Source organism: Coenobita brevimanus, chromosome 45 (genome assembly GCF_032717465.1).
Source record: "Coenobita brevimanus isolate Jiangsu-jjx chromosome 45, ASM3271746v2, whole genome shotgun sequence".
Taxonomy (NCBI): domain Eukaryota; kingdom Metazoa; phylum Arthropoda; class Malacostraca; order Decapoda; family Coenobitidae; genus Coenobita; species Coenobita brevimanus.
Genome location: NC_136998.1, coordinates 15,603,408 through 15,630,696, shown reverse-complemented (window position 1 = coordinate 15,630,696; position 27,289 = coordinate 15,603,408). Strand labels below are relative to the sequence as shown.

The 27,289-nt window shown below is 43.3% G+C and overlaps 1 protein-coding gene across 1 annotated transcript in view; it reads left to right on the top strand.

Moving 5' to 3' along the window:
• Positions 1-1,001: 1,001 nt before the first annotated feature.
• Positions 1,002-27,289, top strand: part of LOC145398446 (uncharacterized) — a 40,060-nt gene continuing 13,772 nt past the window's right edge. Inside the window, exon 1 of the mRNA XM_080271327.1 lies at positions 1,002-1,148. Within this exon, the coding sequence (XP_080127453.1) occupies positions 1,002-1,148 (147 nt within the window). The remainder of the gene's footprint in view (positions 1,149-27,289) is intronic.

Here is a 27,289-nt window from a genome sequence, read left to right as displayed (position 1 = left end):
AACCAGACTATACAGAGTAGACCAGGTCGAAAAATCCAGCTTGTGAATTTTAAACTGCAATACCAAAGAAAAGTTAATCCGTAATGAAAGTATCATGTATGCAAAATTTTGGTGTAATCTATGTTCATATGGAGGTGGCGACTGCCTCGTCAATATCTCGCCATTAGCTGAATCTGGCGCATCAGTGCCGTCGTAGGAGTCTTATGGGTCAGACCTTGTATTTCGTTTTCTTGTTTTTTAATCATCTATTCTTTGTTCTCATTTTTTTTTTTTTCATTTTCAGGTATTAATGCTTAATAGTTAAATATCTTGGAGAACTACAAATATGGCTCACACTACTCAGTCTGCCTTAACTCATGATACTTTTAGCACTTTCAGAATTATTGATGGCAAGCAACTTCCAACGAAGTGGGATGTGTAAAGACATACTTTTTGCTGAAACAGAAAAATCAAAAGAGTCGATGAAGGAAATAGCGAAGGATCTTGGATCAGAACTTCAGTGTCTTTGGGAAAAAGTTTCAGTTCTTTCTGTTCACCTAACAAGAACTGCACAGCTGGATTTGGACAACCATTCTAAGAACAAGACGCAAGTGAAAAACAAGGGAAAAGACAGCTACAACAAACAGCTCGAAAACTATAAAACTCATATGCAGAAGGAGCTATTTGATATATCTTGTAGCAAATGTAAATCCTGCAGAGAATGTAAGTATCCAAAGAAAAGAACGGTGCCCGTAAATTAAAGAGAGTTCCTTTCGGATCAAAGAGGAAATAGAGGGATGTACACTGGGAAAGTGGATACAGAAGATACAAAAATCCTGCTACAACGAGCAAAAAGAAAAAGGAATATAGAGAACTACAAAGTGAAAACTTGCAATTCTGTTTGTCAGAAAGGTCAAAGAAGGATGGAGGAAATGAGTGATACTGATGATAGTTTGGAAAATGATGGTACAGATGAAACATAATGCCCAAGTGTAGAAAAAAAAAAAAATAAGATATCGCAAATGCGAATCAACAGTGAACTGGTTGCAAGAGATGCTGATCGATTTGGTGTGAGTGATATAGATGTCGCTTCAAGTGCCACTTCCGCTCTGGTGGGTGCTGGACTTGTTCCACCCGAAACCAAGAATTTAGTTATAGACAAGTCAAAAGTAAGATGTGCCAGAAAATCAGGGAGAGAAAGATTGCAGCATATAGAAAAGGAAGACATAACAGCACTGTATTTTGATGGAAAAAAAAAGACAAAACATTAACAATGGAAGAGAGAATAGATGGAAATGGTTGTCTGTCCATTCACCAAGTAAGCAAATTTGAGGAACACATTTCATTAGTTAAAGAGCCAGGCTCTGAATACCTTGACCATGTAATTCCTGATGGGGGAACAGCAGCTGCTATTTCTGAGTGCTCGATGAACTGTGGGCTGAAGATTGAGATGCTTGTTGCAGTAGGGTGTGATGATACACCTGTTAACACACAGACAAAGGGCGGAACAATAATATTGTTTGAACACTTTTTTAACCGTCCTTTGCAGTGGCTTATATGTTTGTTACACTTCCATGAGCTTCCATTTCGGCATATATTTAAACATTTGGATGGTGAAACCTCACGGCCCACAGCAATCAAAGGAAAGATTGGGAAGAAGATAGCAGAACCAGTTAGTAACCTCCCTGTGGTAAATTTTGAACCAATCCTAACAGATGATGTGAAGAAGTTTCATGAGACCTATTCAGAGCTAGATTTAAGTGAGGAACAAAAATATATTCTGACTATATGGTATACAGTGTCATCTGGAAAATTTCATGAATCATTCTCTTCTGTTGAACCAGGCCCATTAGCACATTCAAGATGGCTGACAGCATGTGCAAGAATTTTGAGAGTGTATTGCTCTGTACCTCTTCCTTCCAAACCAATGAAAACATTTGCCAAATTGATGACAGTATACATTCCGACCTGGTTTGAGAATAAGAAAAATCCTTCCTGTGTCAATGGCCCAAAACATCTATTCAGTGCTGTTGCCAAGATCAAATATATGAAAGATGAATGCTTGGGAGCATATGAGGCTGCTACCCAGGCTATTCAAACAAATGCTTTCTATGCCCATCCTGAAAACATGCTTTTGGTCATGGCATTTGATGCAGATATTGATATCAGAAGAGATGCTGTGAAGAAAATTCTGGCTCAAGAAACAACCTGAGACAAGGAAGAAGACAATTCAGAGTACCAGAGATAAATTTGAGGGCAAATCATTATACTCAATTGATCAGCTGGGATGTGATGGGTATTACAGAACAACCACTCATCAAGATTTTGACTGATGTTGAACTACATGGTTTGGTTGAAAGTCCTGAACTTATGAAAAAACTGTGTCCAAAGTATCCTTGCCATACTCAGTCAGTTGAACGCACAGTAAAGCTGGTGACTGATGCATCTACAAAAGTTTATTGTTTCAGAAACAGAGATGGGTATATAAGAAACATACTCAAATCAAGAAAATTAATGCCAGCTTTCGAATCAAAGGATTTCAAAGCAGAGTAAATCTGGCCCAGTTTAATGGAAGGGTGGATGGGAATTCAATTTGCAGCCACCTCCTCGTGGTGAGTTCTGGGTTGTGCACGGTCAGAGTGTGCTAGCTAAGGGCTGCATAATAAAGTGTCCAGGCGCCACCTTTTGCTGACATGATACGGATATAATATTTTGCAGTTCTCTTGCCGTTATATTGGAGCAAGTTTTCTTTTCTATTATAAAAAGAAAACTGGACTTTATTTTTTTTATGGATCTTATGACCCGGTCTGATACTGAGTGGTGTATAATGATTCACCTTGGACACAAAAGAACACCAGGACTCAAGTTTAGCCCTTATAATTATTCTTGTCTCAGGCCTATCTTGTTTGTATGCAGTAAAGTGTTCTTCAGAAGGCTGGCTGTCATAAATTCTCTATCTCCTATTGCTTTTCCTTTGTGCTTCTTGGTATACCAGTGTCCACCGATGAGCTCTGAGCTTTGTATGTATTGGAGAAGTCTCGGGACCCTCAGCTGTATGTAATATGGAATTAGTTAAATTCTGAGCTTTTACATCTGTGGTTTTCTCAGATATATCTAAACTGGCAATCCTTGAGAAGGAGCCCCATTCTGCCTTCTTAAAGTTATATTTGTTGGTGGAGGGTCGGAAAGAACATCGCATGTGTAAGAAAGGCAGATGGGTAAAGGATCAATTCCCAAGGAGTCGTCATAAGGATTCCACGAGAAATCTTGATTTAAGCCTGGGGAGGCCAGAGGTAAGTCAATAGCCTAAAAGTTACTGGTACAATCATCTACATAAGTTCAGAAGATAATGGATTTTGGCTACTTGCTACCAATGACAACTGATCCTCGAGCTACCCCACTGCCATTAAAGTCGCTTCATACTAGCTTATTCCAAGGAAGGTGGTCCGAAAGTGAATTTAAAGCACAACTATCAATGGAGCCATGTCAGGACAGAAGACAGAAATAATAGACAGGTACGTGTAAATTTTGAACCACTCCTGTTTGTAGGTGTGATTTGTGTGTGTATATGGTAACCATATGACCATCATATCTTCTAAATGAGTGGTACTTTTTGAACTGTGGAGGATCAGGGTGACCTATAAAGCACATCTCCTGTAAATAATAACGTCTGGCCTGCGTATAGATACAAAGAGTGTTGTACTATGTACTTTATTCATAAGAGCCCTACAATTCCACTATAACACAGTGAATGCAGTGGTTAGGAATTACTAGAAGGACCAATGTTCCTAGTTTTTTTTTATGTTGCCCCCCTCAGATGAGCACCCACCAGGGGACATATCCCAGTGCTTCTAGTGGAAACCTTCATTGCTTGATTAATGATTAAGTTCCCAGACTCCTCCAAAGAAGAGCTACCTCTTTGCTCCTTCACTGAAGTAGGAGAAGGTAAGAAATGAGGGTGTGACCTGGGGGAAAGGGGGTGAAATATACTTCATTAGACTTTGGGGGCTTCTGCTTCTGCTTCGTACAAGTTGAAGGAGCAACTTTAGAGTAGGAAGAGGCAGCAGGGATGCCAGTAAGAAAGTTGGATCTCACAGGTGCAGCAGATGAAGGAGCACAGAAAACGGTAAGAGTGCTTGGGATAAGGTCAGTTTGCGCCTCCACTGTGCACATCACTAGACGGGACACAACTGCCATTGCATAGGAGACATTTGGCTTGGGAGTAGCATGCAACTCCCTCACCTTCTTCTGGCATCATAATAGGATATGACCTCCATTACCTCCACAATGTAGACTTCCTTCTCCTCTTTCCACTTGGGACAATCCCTCGAGGAAGTTGAGTGAGCACCCTTGCAGTGAAAGCAACATTCAGTTCTGGATGTACAGTTGTCTGCATCATTGACCACAGTCATGCTCTTGCCACACACTGGGTTGTAGCCCAAAAAGACATTTCATTATGCCCATTAAGTCGGGATATGAGCAGCAATGTGGGTTGGAGATATAAGGCCTGACATTGATAACTCCATAACCAATTCTGAAATGCTTCTGAAGAGACACTTTGTCATAGGTCAAGACAATAGATGCAGTCATCGTCCTCTTGCCTTCCGAGAATCTAGTACTGAACTTTGGATCTGTGGCACCTTGTTCAGCAATTTCACATATGATCTCATCCCTGTGCATAACCATTAGGTTCCTAAAATAATAACACATTTGCAGGAATTCACAGAATGTGAATGCTTAAGATCATAACAGTGAAACTTGCACAGATTTAACAAATCCTTAGCCTGGGAGGAAGTGACAGTCTTAATAAAGAGATCTCCACTTGCAAGTTCTCGCCAGCACAGCTTTCACTCACCTTCTTGATGATGAACTGATTGAGGCTGGACAGGGGAGTAGAACCAACAGGATGTAGAAGTTGCATTATCTACATTAAAGTCAAGCTTGCCTGAAGTCTAGGGGCAGTCAGTCTGAGAGTCGGTCCATCTATCTATCAAGGGGAAGTCAGAACTGCCTCCCTCCCGAAGGCAGGGAGGGGCAGGGGGTATTGTGACATAGTAACTACCTCCCCCTCCCCGGGGAAGTGGGAAGAAAGAGTACTGAACTCATTGTTGAGATGATACTGCATTTAAATGTCAGTCCATCTGTCATTTTGTTAATAAATATATGCCCGGTGTACTTATCCCCTAATTCTACTGATTATGAAAAATTCTTTGACCATCTTACTTTTAAGATGTAATGCTTCCTATCAGTTTCTCCTTTTTCTAAAGTCTCCATTCTAGGTGATTTCAATGTTTACCACCGAAATTGGCTCTCCTCTTCTTTCAGTCATCCACTTAGTGAACAAACCTCCATCTTTTCTATCTTAAATGGGATGGTCTTACTGGCTCCCTACAGAGTCTGTCTCTTCACCGCACTGTTACATCTTTATCTTCTTTCTATTGGTAATTTAGAAGTCACAACTCCTCTGAACTGGCTGCTTGCATCCCTCAACCACTAAGGCAGGTATAGTAGTTAACCGTATCCCCAGTCCTTTATATATGCAACAGGTCAGCTGTGGATCTGTCGTCCTCTATGTTTACTTCCTACTTCCTATGACCTCCAGTTTTTTAATGCAGTGAGTCGAGGCGTATAGAAATTATCAGATTTTGATTTTCTCTCCTTTATCCTGTTCTTATATTCTTATTGGGGAGAAAAATCTTGCGGGCTTCTAGCATTTGGTTCCTTCTTCCTTTGCTTTGAAAAAAAAAAAAAAAAGTCCACTGCGCAGATCAGCTTGGCCAGCTCGAGGAGTACAGGAGCAAAACGTGGCACCTAAAAGTTTAGCCCATTTTTCTCCAAGTGTGTTCTCAGTTGACGTGGTGGACTGACTCCGCCTCTGGTAGAGCTCAGACTTACACTTGGTAGGAAGCTCAGACTGAAAATCCTTTCACGGGAGAGACCACGCAAACCGCCTCCCTTTATCACTGCCACTGGTACACTCCTCTGATGGTAACAGGAATCCAGTGAGAAATTTTCATACGGAAAAGGTTACAGACAGTGAAATACAGTTCTCTTCATTGCTTTCCAAGTACACTGTAGAGCACGAAATTTCCTTCCCTCTGTGAAAGACAGTGAAACCGAATCCTGTAACGTTCAGTCATCGAAACTGACAGAAAAACTGCCTACAAGCGCCAAGAGATGTCAGCGCATGAAGCGAGTCTGTGTAGGAGAGGGTGGGTGTCGGACGAGAGGCGAGTGGGTGACGGGACACGGGGGATGAAAACAGTGAGGTTGTTCCTAGGTGATGAATTACATCAAAATCATAAACTTGTAACGTAATAAGCTTCGCCATATCAATGGCGAATCTTTATGTTTACAGCATTATTATTTTATAGCTCTGCACATTTTTTGTTTGATCTTGATGATATTACACATGAAGGTACTCTATGGCAACCCCAGTCCTTGTGCCAAATATAAATGACCTTGACCTATTTTTGAAGGTCATATACTAATTTTCATTCTAAAAAGTGCATTTTTCAAAATGAAATATCTCATAAACTAATTTAGATGCAGCTATTTGGTTCAAAATCTTATAAGAGGAAGGTTTTGCTGAAAATTATTAGCTGAATATTTGTCCACTGAGCCTAGTGGAAAGTACCGAATTCAAATCTGCTCCTTTTCCTTTTCTTTGCAACACGTTTTAGAGAAAACCACAAAAGCTTTAAAACTGTAACTTTCCAGATATATAGCTGTGGTCCCTCTTATGATCTGAAAGGAATATGGTTACAGTTAAGCATACAGTTAGCCAGTTATTGAGACAAATGTAAAATGTACCCATGCATCGTTTATTTCTTCCACACCTTTGTCTTCAGATCTTGTTGATATTACACAAGAATCTACAATAGGTTGATCTAAGTACATGCTGCAATATGAATGACCTTGAACTACTTAATTTAATGGTCATAGACTTGTTTATGAAGCCAACATTTCATACCTTATATACCATAAACAGTTATGGCGAAGCTCCCATATTGTGGCTACACAATAAGTAAACAGGTAACTAGTTTTTTATATGTTTATGTATTTATTTACTTAATTATTTACTAATTTATATAATCTCACTGTACCTGGCTTTGTCCAAGTAAAGGCCTATGATTGTTAATACTGGCGTTGTCTGTAACTTTGGATGGCCACTCCCCCTGTGGGAGAAGATTCCCGGGAACCCATTTACTCAATGAAATTGTGTTCCTTCTCGGTCCCATTTCCCCAAGGATATAATCCAAATGTTCCTATTGCTACCATGGACCTATTTTGCCCACTACCCACCAAACCACTAACTCTTACCACCCACCCTTCTCGCCCAGCCACCCACCTTCCCTACCCATTCACCCATCCCAATTTCCCACCCACCATGTCTGCCCACGCTACTTCACCACACCCACTCAACCCTATCACCCACCTGACCCACTTGGTCCCAGAACCCCTACCCTCCCACCAACTCCACCCACCCTTCCCTTCCACACTCACCCGTCCACTCAACTCTCTCTCTCTCTCTCTCTCTGTATATACGAGGGAAAGTCAAAAATTATCCGCACTCTTGTTTCTGTAATTTATTAAAACAAAAACAGGGGTTGAACAATTACAGGGCTCTGTCCTATCACCACCTCTCTTCCTTTTATTCATCAATGACCTTCTAAGCTGTACATCTAACCCTATCCACTCATATACTGATGATTCCACCCTTCACCTTTCCATTCGATTCCCACAACGTCCATCTCAGCAGTAACTTCAACAAACATGGGATGAGGCTATGGCACACCTAATGTCTGACTTGGCTTGTATCTCTGACTGGGGTAAAAATAATCTGGTTGTTTTTAATGCATCAAAGACTCAGTTCTTGCACCTATCAACCCGACAAATCTTCCAAAGGTATACCCACTAATGTTTAATAATATTCAGCTTAATCCTGCATCATCGTTGAACATGCTTGGGGTTTCATTTACTCGGGACTTATCTTGGAAAGATCATATTACCTCTCTTGTAAAATCTGCTTCCAAGAGATTGGGTGTGCTAAGCCGACTCCGTTCCTTCTTTACCCCTGCACAATTGTTGACTCTATACAGGGGTTTTATCTGCCCCTGCGTGGAGTACAACTCTCATGTGTGGGGAGGCTCCCCACATACAGCTCTACTCAATAGGGTGGAGTCAAAGGCTTTTCGTCTCATTAACTCTCCTCCTCTTACTGGCTCCCTTCAACCTCTGTCTCTTCGCTGCACTGTTGCATCTTTATCTCTTTTCTATCGCTACTTCAATGGTCACTGTTCCTCTGAACTGTCTGCATGCATTCCTCCACCTCTATGACGGGCGCGTAGCACCCGTCTAGCAGCAAACTCTCACCCCTTTTCTGTCCAACTCTCTAATGCAAGAGTTAACCGTTACTCCCAGTCCTTCATTTATGCAACAGGTCAACTCTGGAACTGCCTCCCTCTGTCTGTATTTCCTGCTTCCTACTATCTCCAGTCTTTCAAACGCAGTGTGTGCAGGCATCTCAAAATGAATGGATCTTGAATTTGGCTCTCTCTTATATTTTGTTTTTCTCTTGGAAGGAACAGTTTTGTGGGCTCATTGTCATTGGTTCCTTCTTCCTCACATAAAAAAAAAAAACTATTTTTCTACGTAGTCTCCTTGCTTTTCAATGCACTTCTTCCAGGGGTCCACAAGCTTCTTTATTCCATCAGAAAAGAGGGTTTTTGGCTGGTCGCGCAGCTATTTATGCTGCACTTCCTGCATTTTTTCTCTCATAGCAAATCGATGACCTCATAAAACATCTTCAAGCAGTCCAAAGAGATGATAGTCGGAAGGGGCGAGATCTGGACTGTATGTAGTGTGCTCCAGCACCTCGAAACCCAATTTTTCAAAAGCTTCAACGGTGTGGGCGGCCGTATGTGGGCGGCCGTATGTGGGCGTGCATTGTCGTGCAACAACAACACTTGCTTTGACAATAGGCCTCGGCGTTTGGAGCGAATTGCTTGTTTCATTTTGTTGGCCAGCATTTCACTGTAGCCCATACTGGTGACTGTAGACCCCTTTTCCAGGTAATGTTCCAGTATAGGCCCTTTTGAGTCCCCAAAAATGGTTAGCATCACTTTTCCTGCGGAAGGTTGAGTCTTGAATTTCTTCATCGTTGGCGATCCCGGGTGTTTCCACTCCATACTCTGCCTTTTGGATTCTGGCTCAAAGTGATGGACCCAGATCTCATCTCCTGTGACTTTCTCTCTAAAAAAGGTTCGCCTTCATCTCTGTAGCGGTCAAGTAAGCATTGACAGACCTTGGCACCCATCTCGCATAGAGGATGAGACCTGGGTCCATCAAAGCAAGTGTTGTTGTTGCACGACAATGCACGCCCACATACGGCAGCCCACATCGTTGAAACCATTGAAAAATTGGGTTTTGAGGTGCTGGAACACCCTGCATACATTCCAGATCTCGCCCCTTCCGACTATCATCACTTTGGACCACTTAAAGATGCTTTACGAGGTCGTCGATTTGCTACAAGCGAAGAAGTACAGGAAGTGGTGCATAAATGGCTGCACAACCAGCCGAAAACCTTCTTCTCTGATGGAATAAGCAAGCTTGTGGAATGCTGGAAGAAGTGTATAGAAAAGCAAGGACACTATGTAGAAAAAGGATGTAATTGTTCAACCCCTGCTTTTGTTTTAATAAATTACAGAAACAAGAGCGAGGATAATTTTTGACTTTCCCTCGTATACATATATATATATATATATATATATATATATATATATATATATATATATATATATATATATATATATATATATATATATATATATATATATAGTGGTTAGTGTGATGGGTAAAGATGGAAGTTTGGAGGATGAAGTGCTTGAATGGGTACAACAAGGAAGAAAGGTTGCTGTTCTTTGAAAGCAGTAATAAGAAAGAGGGAAGTGAGCATGGAAGTAAAAAAGTCACAGCATGACAGTATTGTTATTCCAGTCCTAACGTATGGAAGCGAACCTTCGACCTTGTTGGAAGGACACAAGTCAAGAGTGAGAGCAGTGGAAATGAGTTATATGAGATGAGCGTGTGGAGTTACATGGAGAGGCAGACTGACAAATGATGGAGTGAAGATGTGTTGTGGTGTGGATGTTGATGTGATAGAAAACGTTAGGAGAAATATATTGAGGTGGTTTGGTCATGTGGAGAGGATGGAGAGATAGGGACTAACAAGGAGAGTGTATGTGAGTGAAGTGAAGCGACGGAGAGGAAGGGGGAGGCCAAGGATGAGATAGAGGGATGGAGTGGAGAGGTATATGAGTGGGAGCAGGGGTGAGCTGGGAGCAGAACAATGAAATGGCTGGGGACCGGAGGATATGGAGGCGATTTGTTTGTGGCCACCCCATACGGAATTAATGAATCTGGCAGTAGACAAATATACAGATAATTATAAGCCTTTAGTTCGTCAATTTTGCTTAGTAAGCTCTTTATGTTGGTATAATACGCTTGTATATTATTACAAACACTTAAGCTGTTAAACTGAGACTTACTTCTTTCGTCTTTTTGCATTTGAGGATCTTGAGTGAATGTATTTACAGTAATGGCTGCAATTTTCTTCATGTTTTTTGCATATTTCGTTCTATATATTTAAACCTGATGTAGATTTGCTACATCTTACTAAACATCTGACACTTAACTCCTGAAAAACTCCCCCAGCTCCTCATCTACGGACCAAGCTAATATAAACCATTCCAGTTGTACTTGGTACTGCGGCCATGAAATCTGTCCCAATTGTTAATCAGTGATAATGCATGGCCCTTGCAATACGTGTCCAGGCGACAGTTAAGTCGTAATGTTCTGGACAGCCACTAACTACCAACTTCTCTTCTTGGGAGAACTCCAAGGAAAACAATGCTTTCACCTTTTCCTTCTTATGTTTTCTAACAGTTCTTTATACTGCATGCACTGTATCTCATTCCTATGCCTACCAGCATCGTTTCCGACAACAGTGGTGCACACAGTGGAATTCTCTCCACTGTCACCATGCCCAACTCATCCAGTATATTCCCTTCCTTGGCTCCGGGAAGACACACTTTTTTTTTTTTTTAAGAAGTCGGAGCTCTGTCTAAGTGGCTTACCTAAGAGTTTCCAACTTGAACATTTTTCTCATTTGTTCTGTAGTCACAGTGACCTGTCAAGATAATCCGGCACCGACCAGATTACTACACGACCCCTTATATTCCATATACTCGCAATTCACATTCTCCCTCTCGCACTCGTCACGCAGGTATTGAATGCGTTCTTACACCTAACACTCGCTTGCCTTTTAAGAGTGAACTTGGTTGCACCCTTTTTGACAAGCTTCCATTCTTCAGCCTTCTTCTCATCCCATGCCTTAAGCAACTCTTCTACCAACTCTCTCATCTCATCCTTTTCTTGCCTGAGAGTTTGTATTTTCTGCTTTAATTAAAGAAATTTCTCCTTAAAATCAAAGATTTTTTTTCTCAAAGCTAGCAGTGGAACCACTTATCTCTCTCTCGCTAGTTCACACACAAGGCAACATTCAATCACAAGATATTGCAACAAGTGAAATTCTCACTAGCACTAGCTTTCAGCACTCTAAATCACTTTACCACCACAGTGTAACACTAGAACACATTATTAAACACACTACTAGAACACACAAGCACAACACTATCAAAAGTCACTTGACTCTGACAATTCTTTCAACAGACAGGTACAGCTTGGCAATTAAGAAGAACTACGAATCACGTCTGTACAGAGTGGCCACAAGTCTGCTTTTGCGGTGAAGATTGTACCTGGGAGTAAGACAAACATACTCACTATGGATATCGAAGGTAGACCACTCAGCAGAGATACAGGTCTTGCATTGATTGTAGATACAAAAGTTGCCTATGACAGAGGTAAAGTTTCCTAAAGAGAAATCTTCATAAAATATAAATCTCCTTAAAGTAATGAAACTATATTTAGTACATGTAGAGAAAATGGTATATTGCCTCGACTTCATTCCAACCTCTGCCAATACAATGAGAATAGAAATTAAAAGAGCTCTTGAGGAAATGTGGAAAAAAAAAAACATTGATTCCTGAAACAGATTGGTGGGCAAACTAAGCTTCTTTCGACAAGATGGCATTCATCTATCCAGTAAAGGAATAACGGAAATGAGAACATTTTCGAATGCTGCAATATATAAAATTCACGAGGACACTGAGAGTGGTCCAAGTGTTTCCCCTCATCCTCCTACCTCACAATCACCTAAGCTTATAACCAACCAATCTAGATACCCAGACCCCCTTCTTATTTTACCCCCCCCCCCTGTTCCCTTCGTCGGCCACACCTGCCCAGGAAACTAAATCCCTTCCCCCTTTCCCAGGGGTATGTTGTTGCTGAATATCGGTTTCCCTCACAGCCAAGGTCAACTGCAGAGCAAAATTCAATTAAAGTAATATCACTTAAATCTCGTATCCTTAGAAATAGATTTTACGAACTCAAGTGCCTCTTGCTTAATAAAGAATTCGATATAATGGCAGTAATTAGTACGTAGCGGTGTATCACAGGGGTCAGTACTCGGTCTCTTGTTATAAATTATATACATAAACACACACACACACACACACATATATCTATATCTATCTATCAATTTATCTATTTAATCTATCTATCTATATATATTCATTTATCTATTTATTTATTTATGATCTAGACTTAGGTATCACTAGCAGCGTTATCAGGTTGGCCTACGCTACAAAAATACGGCGAATTATTAACTCAACTGACGACTGTCAGCCAACGAAAGGACCTCGATTTTATACAGTATTGTTAAGAAGTGAGTCTTGCCAGCTAGGTGCTCGAGAAGCTTCTCGGCGTTTCGTGTTCGGTAGTTCCGGCATCGGTGCGAGGTACAGTTGCCAGTTTGCCTGGTGCTTGTGAGCGTAGTTATTTCGTAAGTTATGCATTAATTTGTCAGCTCTTTATTCTTTATAATATTTTATTTAAATGACTGCTAGTTGAATTATGTAATTTTAGTTCCTATGGTAAATGATTTGAAGTGTTATGTAATGTAGGAAAACTCTAGCATGTTTTGATGTCTCGTAGTTGGTAACTGTTGTTGCTGGGGCACGTACAAGACCAGAGGGTTCCAGAATTGTGGAGAAGTAGATGATTCTTGAACAATGCAAGAGTTTATATAAGGATGGATAAGAGACTAGAACGAGTTCAGTCGGTTTTCAGTTCAGTTTGAATGTAGTGCAGTGTCAGTGCAGTGCTGTTAGTGAAGTTTGTGAGGTGTTACTTGGAAGCATTAAGTGTAATTACTGTCAGTGAAGATTATTTTCGGTACTTGTGTAAAAAGTGAAGTGTTGGCAAGCATTAAGTTTACTAACAGTAAAGTGTTGTCAAACATTAAGTGTAATTGCAATTAGTAAAGGGTGTATAGCTCCAGTGCTTGTGAGAATAATGAAGTGAAGTTGGAAAGCATTAAGTGGAATTACTTGGAAAATAAAGACAGTGAACTTTAAGAAGCCAGTGTTCATTTATAACGCCACATCTGATCTTGTTTACTATCCACCTGAAGGATGACCATAGGCAGAACAACTCACTGGGCAACGTCCTTCTTGTACTGAACTACTGCTGTTGGAGCCTGTGGCAGTGTGGAATGGGAACGAAACATTGGTGTCAGAAGTGTGTGATTATTTGGGCTGCAGTGAGTCTTAACCTTCGACATGGAAGCAGAAGGTGTGAAGACAAGATCTCGAGCTGGGCAGGAAGGGGATAGTTCCCTGGCGACAACCGTGAAGCTAATGCAGGCATAGAGTGAAAAACTCCAAGAACAAATACAAGCACGGTGTCCAACTGCAAGCACAGAACGAGGGACAGAAAAAGCTCGAAAAACAATTACAGACACAGGAGAGAGAAATAAAAAAATAATTGCAAGCACAGAGTGAACAACTAGAGGCACAGCATGAAGAACAAAACGAATGATATGAGCAACTTCAAGAGGCATTACATGAGCAACAGAGAGAAGTACAACTGAGGGGGCAAGGACAGCTAGATGCATTCATGGGGGAAATGAAGGAAGAACAGCAACAGCTTAACCCGCCCCGTCCCGACGACGTATGGGTACGTCACCACGATTTGCATTTGCCAGTCCCGGCGACGTACCAGTACGTCGTGCAATTGCAAGGTACCTAATTTGCACAATTTTCAATTTTCGCACGTGATTTTTCGTATGTATACACGGGACACCTTCCTCTATTCCTGTACAAGATACCAAGCAGGGACAATGCCTTACACTGCATAACCTCCCCCCTCCCCACCTCACGCTATTGTCTTGGCAAAGGACCTGTTACCAGTGACCTGGCTAGTAAAGTTATTCAGGGCCAGAGTGATTCCCCAATCGATGACAATGTGGAGGACAATGTTTACATAGCATTAGAAGAAGAAACAGCCAGAAATAATGATCAGGTAGTGTGGCAAAAATAGGTCAGGTATGGTGATTAGTTAGTGAGTGAAACAATGCTTATAATGCCTTTATTACTGCTTGAAAACCAATATACTGTCATACTACATATACATTCGTACCAAGTAAATAAATAAATACCGTTTATGAGTAGATGAAATAGTTACCCTCCCATAGAACTCGTTTTCTTTGGTGCCAGCATGTTAGAAAACCCAATCAGGTAAGGAGGAACTCCTACCTGGATTGGGCACTTTAAACCTCAGGTGAGCGATTTCTCTATGAATTTTCGATGTTTCTCACCAAAAGCGAAGGTTTTAGCCAAAAAAAAAAAAATCGAAAAGTAATCACTCCAATATCCGGATCAATAGAGCCATCGGTAGGTTCGGATATTGGTTTTGTCCGGATATTGGGCCCCAGCTTATGGACTTGTACTTACGGACCCTAACACAGAGAAACACCTATACAACTCCCTCCGGACATGCATAGCACCTATTTAACACCCAAATCACACCAATAAGGCACATAAATGACTGAAATAAATGCAATAGACACATAAAATGTGGGTTTAGAAGTATGTTCATACATTAATAAACATTCTGGTACTTATGGACTCTAACCGAACCTAACCTAACCGAACCTAACCGAACTCTGAAAAACACATTCCTACTGCACATGCATGAGGTAAGTTTAGTATGGAAAGAAGTACAGTATGACACTTTCTGGTAAGTATAGTATGGGAAAAAATACAATATGAAACATTCTGGTAAATATAGTATGGAAAATAGTACAACATGAAACATTTTGGCTACTTACAGCAAGTCCCTGGCCACCTCGATGAATAACCGCCTCCTCTCGGACTCTGACAGTAAGAACGATTTCCTGAAGCACTTGCACTACACTCTTCCTGAAGTCTTGCACTGAACTTAGTCACTAACACACAGAAGTCCGTTCTTTTCACAGTGTTCACTTTAGTCCAAATAATGTTCCATTAAATTTAAGTGTTGCACATTAACTCTTCCCAAGTTTTTTAAGTTTCCAAAGCCAAAACAAAGAAGGTTGGTTACGTTAAATTTCTTTTCTACTTAGTCTTTTCTCCCAACTTGAAACCTTAACACAACACACCGTTTTTTTCACTGCACAACACTCAAAATTCCCGTGTGGTCTAGTGGAGAAGTTCTTGCTGTTTATTCACTGTCAGAGCCCGAGAGTATCACTGGCAGGCGTCCAAGGGGTGCATCGGTGGGTAGTGGTGATGGCGTACCGACTACAGAAGACTCTGAAGACAGCCGCAAACTCACGTCGAGCGGTGACTCCACTGTAGCTGATGTGCTGGGCTGTGGCTCGGAGCATGAGGGCCTGTCTTGGGGAGGCAACGGAGTGGAACCAGGGCTTGGCACAGCGGGGGTCACGGGCCTGAAAAAACTGTCAATCGTTGACTGACGCAAGGACCGACGATTCTGGCGATTGATGATGCGCTGCCGGAAAGCACGCACTTCCTCCACGAGTCCCAAGGGCCCCATCTCCCTGTCACAGTCCGGGTGTTCCAGGTAGTCTAGGACGAACTCTAGATGTTCCCGGAGTGCGCTCAGCTTGGGGATGGCTGGAGTAGTGTCCTGCTGGGCGGAGTCTGCATCATCATCGCCTTCGTCGTCGGAATCTTCAAGTTCGGGACTGACACCAGCAACCGAAGACGCGATCTCGATATCAGACAACGTCTGATACCCAGGATCGCCCTCGTCGTACAACCACTCACGAACATCGTCCACATCAACATCGTCGCCGTGCGTACGTAGCCGTGCATGGAAGTCATCCACGTCAAACCCTAGGAAATCGTACTCCACATCTGTTCCGAGAAGCAGACGAGACCAACCATTTTCAAGAGTTTTCACAGGGACTTCCTTCCATGCACTAGCCCAGTTGTACAGCGCAGACTTGATGTTGTAGCGGCGAAAGGTTTTCCAAAGTCCGCTTGCCTCGAGTGTCACGTCCTTCCCTGCGCTCGTCCTCGTCCTCGAGAACCACCATCACCTCGTCCAGGAACTTCCGATGGTACAGGCGCTTTGTTGCCACGATCACTCCTTGGTCCATTGGTTGAATGAGAGCAGTCGTATTAGGTGGCAGAAACATGCACCTAATACGGCCATTCTCAGCAACCAAGTCCTTGTCGCACGGGTGGGCAGGTGCATTGTCGAGCAGAAGGAGAGCCTTTACCTGGTCAGCGAGGAATTCCCAGTGTCTTCGTCTGGTAATGTATGACCTCCTTGACGAAGTGATGGTGAAACCAGTCTTTGAAAATCACAGCTGTGAACCATGCTTTCAAAGAATGGTACCATACGACAGGAAGGACATCCATCACCCCACGAAGGCACCGAGGCTGCTTTGCACGGCCAACAATAACGGGCTTAAGCCGGTGCATGCCGTTAGCATTGGCACAACACAAAGCAGATATCCGTTCCTTAGAAAGCTTGCGGCCAGGTACACGCTTCTCCGTCTCATCGGCGAGAGTGTTCGTTGGCACCGAGCGATAGAATAGGCCAGTTTCGTCAGCGTTATAGACTTGACCGAGAGTGAGGCCCTCCCTGTCGATCAAGCCTTTCACCTTGTGCCGAAACTCGTCCACTCCATCCTCGTTAGCGTCCAATGCTTCGCCATGTGCTTTACGGTTAATAAGGCCATGTCGCAACTTGAACGCGAAGAGCCAACCCTCGGATGCCTTGAAGTCTAGGGCGTCGTGAAGCCTTGCAAACTTCTCAGCAGCAGCCTTCAGCTCCGTTCCACGTACCATCACACCAGCTGCACGTTGCTGTCGATACCAAATCAACGTGGAGCGGTCGATCTCTGCATACTTGGGAGTAAACATAACCTTCCTCTCCACGTTGCGTTTGCTTCTCGACAAGAAGTCAGCCGTGTACTGCATGAGCTTGTCTCGGGAACGCTTGATATCAAACAAAGTCGACCGGGCCAGGTTGAACTCGCGGGAGAATGCGAGAGGAAGACCAACCCGCATCAATCTTCTCCAATATCTCCCGTTTCTTCTCCAGAGTCAACACCACTCTCTTCCTTTTCTCAGGAGGCGGGGCCATCATCACACACACTAAGAGTAGGGCAGAGAGCAGCAGGAGGCCTTGCAGCAAGTACGGCACCACCACAAAAGCGAGCACGTGGGCAGCCATGACGAAGAGCGTAGGTCTTGTCGCGGTGAGAGACAGGCGGGAAGTGGGGAGGATGCAGCGGCGCTCTATCGGACGTCGGAGGAATGACGAACCAAAACAATGCTCTCACGCGCGGCGCGAGCAAGTTCAAATTACGGGACGGCAAAAAATCGATTTTTTTTCCAATTTTTTTGGATTTTCGGACCATTTTGGGAATGTTTGATCCCAGGACGATAAGGTTCGGTTAGTGGGGATGTTCGGTTATTGGGCGTCCGGATATTAGAGGGATTACTGTACCTCGGGACTGGGGGATGTCGGAGGTGCGGAAAACCTCGGGACGTGATGGGTTAAGAAGGAAGTAGATGCCAAGCTAGAGTAGCAAAAGCATGAGGTAAGCAATAATGTGAGGGAGTGTAAACAGCATGTAGATGACCAGTTGAAGACAGTTAGCGAGGAAATAGTGACAGACTGCAAACAGCATGTGGACAACCAGCTGAAGATTAGTGAGGGAAATGTGATAGAGCGCAGACAGTATGTAGATAGCCAGCTGAAACATGTAGTCGACCATGTTAAGATTATTAGTGAGAAAATTGAGGCTATAGAGAAATATTGCACTGCTGAGTCTGAGGTTAGTGTACAGGGAACTTATGAAAGGAATGAACAGCGTGTGGTGAATCTCAAAGGATCCCAAGCTTCTACAGGTAGCATTACAGGGCTGAATAATCAGAATGCAGAAGTTTTAAGTCCTGGCCTTAATTATGATGCCCCAGTTTTTAGGCCCCAAACCAGTGAAGTGCATGGCTATAATGGGGGTCCAATTAAAAAGAAACCTCAAGAATTTGATGGTAGGGTATCTTGGGAAACTTACCGTGCACAGTTTGAGTTACTGGTGGATCAGAATTGTTGGGATGATAGGCAGAGGGCAATGCAGCTTGCTGCTAGCCATAATGGTGCCACAATGGAAATTTTGGGCCACATGTCAGTTACGTAGCAGAACAGTTATCAATCCCTAGTAGAAGTGCTGGAGAGCAGATATGGGACCATGTACCAGACTGAGGTGTAGAAAGCAAGATTCTGGAGCCGTGTATGGGCTCGAGGAGAACCCCTACAGCAACTTGCTCATGACCTGGAGAGTATGGCATAAGGCGTACCCTGGAGCAGCACCTAACCTGTTGGCTATTCTACTGAGGGACCAGTTTATCAATGCTCTTGATAGAGCGGAGTTGAAAGTGCAAGTGAAGCAGGCACAACCAAAAAGCATGCAAGAAGCGCTAGCCAGGGTTCTAGAATTTGAGTCCTACGTCAGGTCCAGTACATCCCCCTTTCAAGCTGGTCGTAGTGCAGGGTTCAAGGCAAGAAAGGGGCAGGTATGTGAAAAGGAAGAATTTGAGAGAAGTTGCTGGTACTGTGAAAAGCCAGGACACAGAAAAGAGGACTGCTACAAGTGAAAGAGGGAACAGGAGAAGACAGGAGGAGGCTGCTGGTTCTGCGGAAAGTAGGGGCACAAGAAGGAAGATTGTCACTAATGGAAGAAGGAACAAAGACGGAGCAGTGTAAGGAAATCTTCACTTGTAATAAAAGCATGTTGAACATGTAGTGAGGTGGGACACTTCAGTTCCAAGTGTCCGAAGAAGAAAAAGGATGATAAGAAAAAGGTTGCAGAAGACCAGAAAGAAGCATAAAACTAGTGGAGGCTGGTGTGAAGGGGCAACCACTAGCCAGCTTTTCTCAAGTAGACCCACCACTGAGAAAATGCAAGAGGACGGAAATCGACAGTGTGCAAATAGACGGAAGGATAGATGGAAAGAAGTGTTCCCTGGTGATTGATTCAGCCTCAGAGCAGACTTTTGTGAGGCCTGATGTGTTACATCATCGGTATTTGCCTGAGTCATTAGAACAACTGTGTGGCATAACTGGGGACTGCGCATAACTGAGGGGACCCCTGGATGTCCGGATTGAAGTGGCAGGGCAGGAGGCAACTGTACCAGTCTATGTGGCCGACTTGGAGGATCCTTGCCTTCTGGGTCTGGACTACTTTATGTCCATGGGATGTGAGCTGGACATCTGCTCCATGAAGCTGCAGGTTCAGGGAAGGTCAGTTCCTGTCACAGCAGTGAAATGTACCAGGTCTGGTGGCGAGGTGAGGGTACTCTGCACTATAGTGATACCCGCAAAATCAGAACTGTTGCTCCAGTGTAAGGTGAGTGGCTGTTTTGACAGCTGTATAGGGGTAGTGGAGCCTGATGTATGGTGCAAGACGAAGGCCGGAGTGATTGTGGGGAGAACACTGGTGGAAACAGGTGCAGGTGAAGTGCCGGTTGTGGTGGCCAATTTCTCCCAGGAGCCACTGAAGATTAACGAGGGAGAAATTGTGGGACTGTGCCAGGCAGTGGACCCTGAGTGGCATCGGAGGAAGGCCTGCAGAAGGAGCATAGTCAAGGTAGACAGGTACATGCCAGGCCACCTACAAGATCTCTTCTCAAGGAGTTGCCAATGCCTGGATGGTTCACAAGTGTTGAAGCTGAGGCAACTTCTGACGGAATAATGTATGCTGATGCCTTTTCCACGGGAGACCTAGACCTGGGGTGCTCTGATCTGGTGGAGCATAATATAGACACCAGGGATCACCGCCTGATTAAACAGCCAGTGCTGAGGATGGCGCCAGCCCAATGGCAAGAATTGAAGAAGGTGATGGAGAATCACCACAGTCAAGGAGTTATAGAAAAGTCCAGTAGTCCATGGGTATTAGCAGTGATTCTGGTAAGGAAAAAGGATGGCTCAGTAAGGTACTGTATAGACTGTTGAGTCCTGAATGAAGTGACAGTGAAGGATGCATACCCCTTGCCAAGAACTGATGACAGTCTGAATTCTCTGTCAGGTGCTAAGTGGTTCTCCACCCTAGACTTGAAGGCAGGATACCACCTAGTCAAGGTTGCAGAGAAGGACAAAGAGAAGACAGCCTTTTCATATGGACGGGGTTTAAGGCAGTTTTAAATGATGCCATTTGGCCCATGCGATGCTCCAACTACTTTTGAATGCCTCGTGGACTGCATACTTGAAGGCCTGATCTATCTGGACGATGTAATTGTGTTTGGATGGACTTTCGACCAGGAACTGGAGAGGCTGTTCGGAAGTGTTGAACTGGATCTGTGCAGCGCACCTCAAGCTGAACCCCAAGAAATGCTACTTGTTTCAGAAGGAAGTAAAGTACCTGGGACACATTGTAGGCGAGAGCGGCGTCCGTACCGACCCAGACAAGGTGGCAGCTGTAGAAAACTAGCCAGTTCCAACTTGTGTGAGAGAGCTATGGAGTTTGCTGGGCTTCTGCACCTACTTTGTCAAAGACTTTGCAATAATAGCTGCACCTCTTCACAAGCTGTTGGAGAAAAGGTAGAAGTTTGCATGGACACCAGAGACTAGGAAAGCCTTCTACGAACTCAAGCATGCATTGGCAAGCTCACCAGTATTGCCATACCCGGACCAGAATCAGCCATTTATCTTGGACTGTGATGCTAGTGACCATGGTATTGGTGGAGTTCTGTCACAGAAGAAGGATGACAAGGAGTATGTGGTTGTGTATTACAGCAAGAAGCTTAGCCCACCAGAACGGAACTACTGTGTGACCCATAAGGAGTTCTTGGCAGTGATGAAGAGCCTTGATTTCTTCCATTCCTATCTGTATGGGTCAAATTTCATCATCAGGATGGACCATGTGGCACTCAAGTGGCTGCAAATGCTGAAGAATCCAGAAGGACAACTGGCACGCTGGCTCGGGAAGCTAGAGCAGCACAATTATGAGGTGCAACACCGTCCTGGATGGGTACATGGCAATGCTGACAGCCTGAGTCGTTGGCCTTGTGATCCAGAGTGCCCGTAGTGTAGTAAAAAGGAAGATCACAGTAAGGGATGCAGCCGTACTGCAAGGACAGGGCCAGCGTCAGATGAAGACCTGAAGAGGATGCAGATGGAGGATGCAGATTTACAACCAGTGCTAGAGTGGCTGCAGCAGAGTACAGTGCGACCATCTTGGGAAGAAATTTCCAGGTTAAGCCCTGCGACCAAGAGCTACTGGAGTCTGTGGAACCTTCTTCGTTTGAACAATGGACTACTGGAGCATCAGTGGGAGACACCTGAGGGCTTCAGCAAGTATTGGCAACTGGTGGTTCCGAAGAAGATGAGGTCCGAGATCTTGGATGAGTCCCATAACCAGATCACTAGTGGGCACCTGGGAGTGAAGAAAACTCTAAGCCAGCTGCGACAGAGGTTCTACTGGATTGGCACGCATCGGGATGTTGAAGAGTGGTGTCGGGCCTGTGATGTATGCTGTGCCAAGAAGGGACCCAAGAAATGTGGTTGCGCCCTTCTCCAGCTGTACCAAGTGGGTGCACTTATGGAATGATTCACGGTGGACATTGTTGGATCTCTGCCACTCACTGAGAGAGGAAACTGGTATATTTGTGTTGTCATGGACTACTTCACAAAGTGGCCAGAAGCTTATGCCATCCCCAATCAAGAGGCTGCGACTGTTGCTCAGGTGTTGGTTGATCAGTTTTTCTGTTGTTTTGGGATGCCACAAGAGCTACATTCAGACCAGGGTAGAAACTTCGAGTCTGCTGTGTTCCGCGAGTGCTGCAAGTTATTGGGGATCAAGAAGACCAGGATGACCCCCCTAAGGCCACAGTCAGATGGGATGGTGGACAATTTCAACTGGACCCTTGGACAAGAACTGGTCAAGTACTGTGTAAAGGGACAAACGGAATGGGACCAGAAGTTACCAGCGTTGCTGATGGTATATCTGTCTGTATCCCATGAGTCTATCGGCTACTCTCCTGCAAAACTGATGTTGGGTCACGAGTTACACTTATCAGTCGACTTGTTGATGGGAAGACCACCTGGTGAAGAGCTGCCTACAGAGACCACCAGCTATGCGAAACACCTTCAGGAAAGGCTGGCTGAGGTACATCACCAAGTGCAAGGAGCCCTTAAGTTTTCAGAAGAAGTGATGAAATGCAAGTATGATGCCAAGGCAAGTGAAGTGAGCTTCCAGGATGGTGAACAAGTTTGGTTATACAGTCAACGAAGCTGCAAAGCCCATGGGATGGGCGTTACACTGTGTTGGACCGCCTATCAGATGTAACGTATCGGATTCGGGGAGTCAGGAAATCTTGCCCAAAGGTGGTACACGTGAACCATCTGTGGTAGCACCATGGGCCAGGACAGTACAGATGGGATGCCTCCGAGGAATTGTGCTCACCTGCAGCTGAATATGTTAAGGAGGATCAAGGAGCTGAAATGCAAGAGGATGGTGATTGTTCCCCAAGAGAAGTGAATCAAGAAGACGACCAGGACATTCCTGGAGGAGTGGACTGTATGGAGGATCAAGGACGTCATTGGAAGCGGAATAGAAGAAGACCTGATAAGCTGATGGATTATTTTGTGTATAGTTAGATGTTTCATTAAGATTAAGATTTGTGTTTGTATATGCTGTGTAGTTTTGTCAGGACGACAAAGAACTAGGGAGGGGGTAGTGTGAAGAAGTGTGACTAGTCAGCTAGGTGCTCGAGAAGCCTCTTGGCGTTTCGTGTACGGTAGTTCCGGTATCGGTACGAGTTAGAGTTGACAGTTTGCCTGCTGTTTCTGAGCGTAGGTATTTCGTAAGTTATGCATTAATTTGTCTGCCTTTTTTTTTCTTTATAACGTTTTATTTAAAGTGATTGCTTGTTGAATGATGTAATTTAAGTTCCTATGGCAAATGATTTGAAGTGTTATGTAATGTAGGATAACTCAAGCATGTTTTGATGTCTCCTAGTTGGTAACTGTTGTTGCTAGAGGCAAGTACAAGACTAGCAGGTTCCAGAATTGTGGAGAAGTAGATGATATTCGAACAACGCAAGTTTATATAAGGATGGATAAGAGACTAGAACGAGTTCAGTCGGTTTTCAGTTCAGTTTGAGCGTAGTGCAGTGTCAGTGCAGTGCTGTTAGTGAAGCTGTGAAGTGTTGCTGGGAAACATTAAGTATAATTACTGTCAGTGAAGATTTTTTTCGTTACTTGTGTAAAAAGTGAAGCGTTGGCAAGCATTAAATGTACTAACGGTAGCCTAAAGTGTTGTCAAGCATTAAGTGTAATTGCAGTTAGTTAAGGGTGTATAGCTCCAGTGCTTGTGAGAACAGTGAAGTGAAGTTGGAAAGCATTAAGTGGAATTACTTGGAAAATAAAGACAGTGAACTTTAAGAAGCCAGTGTTCATTTATAACGTCTCAGCTTATCTTGTTTACTGTACACCTGAAGGCTGACCATAGGAAGAACAACTCACTGGGCAACGTCCTTCCTGTACTGAACTACTGCTGTTGGAGCCTGTGGCAGTGTGGGGTGAGGACGCAACAGTATTGTTCAATTTGGCTAAAGCAAGATCTAATGACTGGCAATATGGAATTTAAGATAGAAAAATGTATAGCCCTTACAATGGTCATGACCATCGTAGATACTAAACACAACTTAGACTATGAAGATATTAATAAATCGGAGTGGAAGAGACATATAGAAGTTATAGTTAGTAAAGACGTCCAACCAAAGCAATAGTGTATTAATGCGACAAATACAGTAAGGAAAATTGGGTTCTAGGATTCATTTCTCGAAGCGTGAGCGACAGGCCCATATACAGTAATACTAAACATAGGAACATAAGAGAGGATTCCTGCAGTAGAGTAGTTGGCCCTAGCTAGGCAGCTCGTGTAAAAGTCACTAAACTATAAGATTAAGACAAGGATGGTAAAGGAGGAGCCTGTTCCCCACCCAGCAAACTATCCAGCGGAAGCAGGCAGGAAAATGTGTGAAAGAAACCGCAGCAACATTATCTAGGCATTAGTAAGGCCACATTTACACAAAGCAGTTCAATTTTGGTATCTGTACTATAGAATGGATATAAGTACGTTAGAAAATGTACAGAGAAGTATTAGAAAAATGATACGTGATGTTGGGAGCCATTCATATGGCTGAATAGAGTAAAATTACAATAACTTGAAATGCGTAGAGTAAGGAAAGACTTATTTGAAGTGTTTAAGTGGATGAAAGGAATAACTAAGTGCGTTATCAGCAAGATAGTCAGCATACAGGATATATTGAAGTAATGGTTCGAAACTAAATATATTCCATTTTAGTAAGGAAATGGGTTGGAATTAGTTTGGCAGTTGAATGATGAATGGAATAAGCTAACTATAGTCGCGGCGCACGACTCTGAGGTTGTTATTATCGTACCCTGGCAACCTACAATTCAAAAGTTCCTGCCGTTTCGTGTATAACATGAGACGCAAGTGATTCGTGTATAATATGTTCTTGTATAGGCCTAATAATATTCGTGTATAATATATTCGTGCACAATAATATGATTGGTGTATGATATGATACGAAATCGGACGCACTTTTGAATGTTGGGTTGCCAGGGTACGATAATGACAACCTCAGAGTCGTGCGCAGCGACTATAGTGGTTTAGTTGCTGTCCCTTCCGTTGTGATTTTCAAGCACTGACTACATAGACATATGGAAAGTAAAGGCTATGTATAAAAATAACTAATAGCTAGTACTAATTCATTTTTCTTTCCTATTCTGGTTACACTACCGTAATATCGTTTCGCCTTTCGCATTACCTATAAAATGTCCTCAACAGTTTTTCTATTTTGCGTGGTGTTCCTTCTTGCTTTTTACTGCCGATTCGACTGAGGGTTAGGTGTCCGGGGGAGAGCCTTCTTTACTGTCCTAGTCTTATTCTAGTACTTCAGTTACTCTTGTAGGAGCTGCCTAGCATGGGCCAGCTGCCCTTCTCTCTCTCTCTCTCTCTCTCTCTCTCTCTCTCTCTCTCATTGGGGGAGGCGGTGGCTCAATCGGTAGAGAGGTGGCCTGCAGTCCTAACGGACCCAGGTTCGAATCCCGGCTGGGGCAGGGAACAGTTTAAGGATCTGAACTTCATTAAATCAGGCTTTACTGATCTACCAGAGGACCCGCCGACATGTCGTAAAAATACCCCCGCTAATACCAATACACCAGTCCTGTATGAGACAGCCCTAGCATGTATTCAGTATGGACGGTGAGTGTTAGCGCCGAAGTGATGACATGTAGAGGTGTATGGTATGTAGGAGGACTGGTGGGCCTTGATTGCAGGCTGTGAAGCCTATGCCTAGAGTCGGACACATAAAAAAAAAAAAAAAACGATGTGAAAAGAATGAGAACCGCGAATCAAACACAGCAGATGTTAAGAGAACGAGGGTTTTGCGCTTCGATGAAAGTTTTAGTCTGACAAAGGTAATAATTTTCCTCCATTAGCCCCTTAATTGTCGTGTAATTATGACGCCTAGCCATTTTTCCTCTACCCCACACCCCACACATACATAGATTCACTCCTACGCACAATCATTTACACAAACACACAGACACAGAAACACATCCACACACACAAAATTACACACATTAGCACACCTACAGGTACATACAACTTTACACACATATATAATAACAATCATTCCGACTCGCTTCTTTTCTCTCTGGCACACACGGTCACACTTTCCACGACACTCTTTGAGTGTCACTTTTTTTATCGGCACACTCTCACTCTCCCACGCATGCTCATACTTACTTTTCACTCAATATCGATTTTCGCTCTCATCTCTCATTCTCATATTTTCGCTCAGTTTCCTTGTCACTTACTACCTTATATAGCTTCGCACTTTTATTCCTGGACTCATTCTCCGCAACTCAGTGCCTGTTACATATTTATTTGTATGACCCTTCAATAATGTTTGAGTATTCCAAGAAATATCTGCTACTAACAGTTTCAGACAATATGTTTATTTAGATCATTTTTATACAGGTCATAACACGTTTTGTGTAAAACAAACCGCATCAGTGATAGTTTTACAAATGCCATTCCAGTGGAGTGCAGTATATGTACAAACTATACTTGAGGTAATCTCGTTCATTCTGCTAGGCATACCCTTAGCTCCATACTCTTCAGATTTCAGTGACCTTTCTCTAAACTGCAAAAAATCATAAGTGATTGGTTCGCTAGATGGAGTAAGACTAATCGTGAGGGTTTGAATGAAGTCCTTTTAAGTACTAGTTAATGAGTATGGATCGATGCATTCATGGATAAGACGAATACCCCCCAAATTCCGAACACAAACATAAGCACAAAATACCTAAGATAATTGAAGAGACACATGTATGCAGAGAGAGAAACGAATTGGTACTATGAAGTGTGGAGTAGGAAGGAGTGACATGGGGATGGGCATCAGCAGTTTCGTTAAAGCTACAGTGAACATGACCAGTTGATGAGACATGAAAGTGTGTGACGGGCCCAGAAGGAGGGAGGGTGGAACGGAAGTGCATACAAAATAAGGGAAGGCAAAGAACAGAGAAATGGTGAAGAAGAGTCAGAACTGCCGTATATTGGTGCAGCAGGTTATATATGTGTTGGAAATTTTCTTATATGATGAGGGTGCTTAAATCATTCTTTTTTATCATTGTCTGTTGAAACGGATGTATTTTAATGAAAGCACTGGTTAACTTTGTTATCTTATTTGCATGGTGTTCCGACAGGTTCCATCACACACACACACACACACACACACACACACACACACACACACACACACACACACACACACACACACACACATACACACAC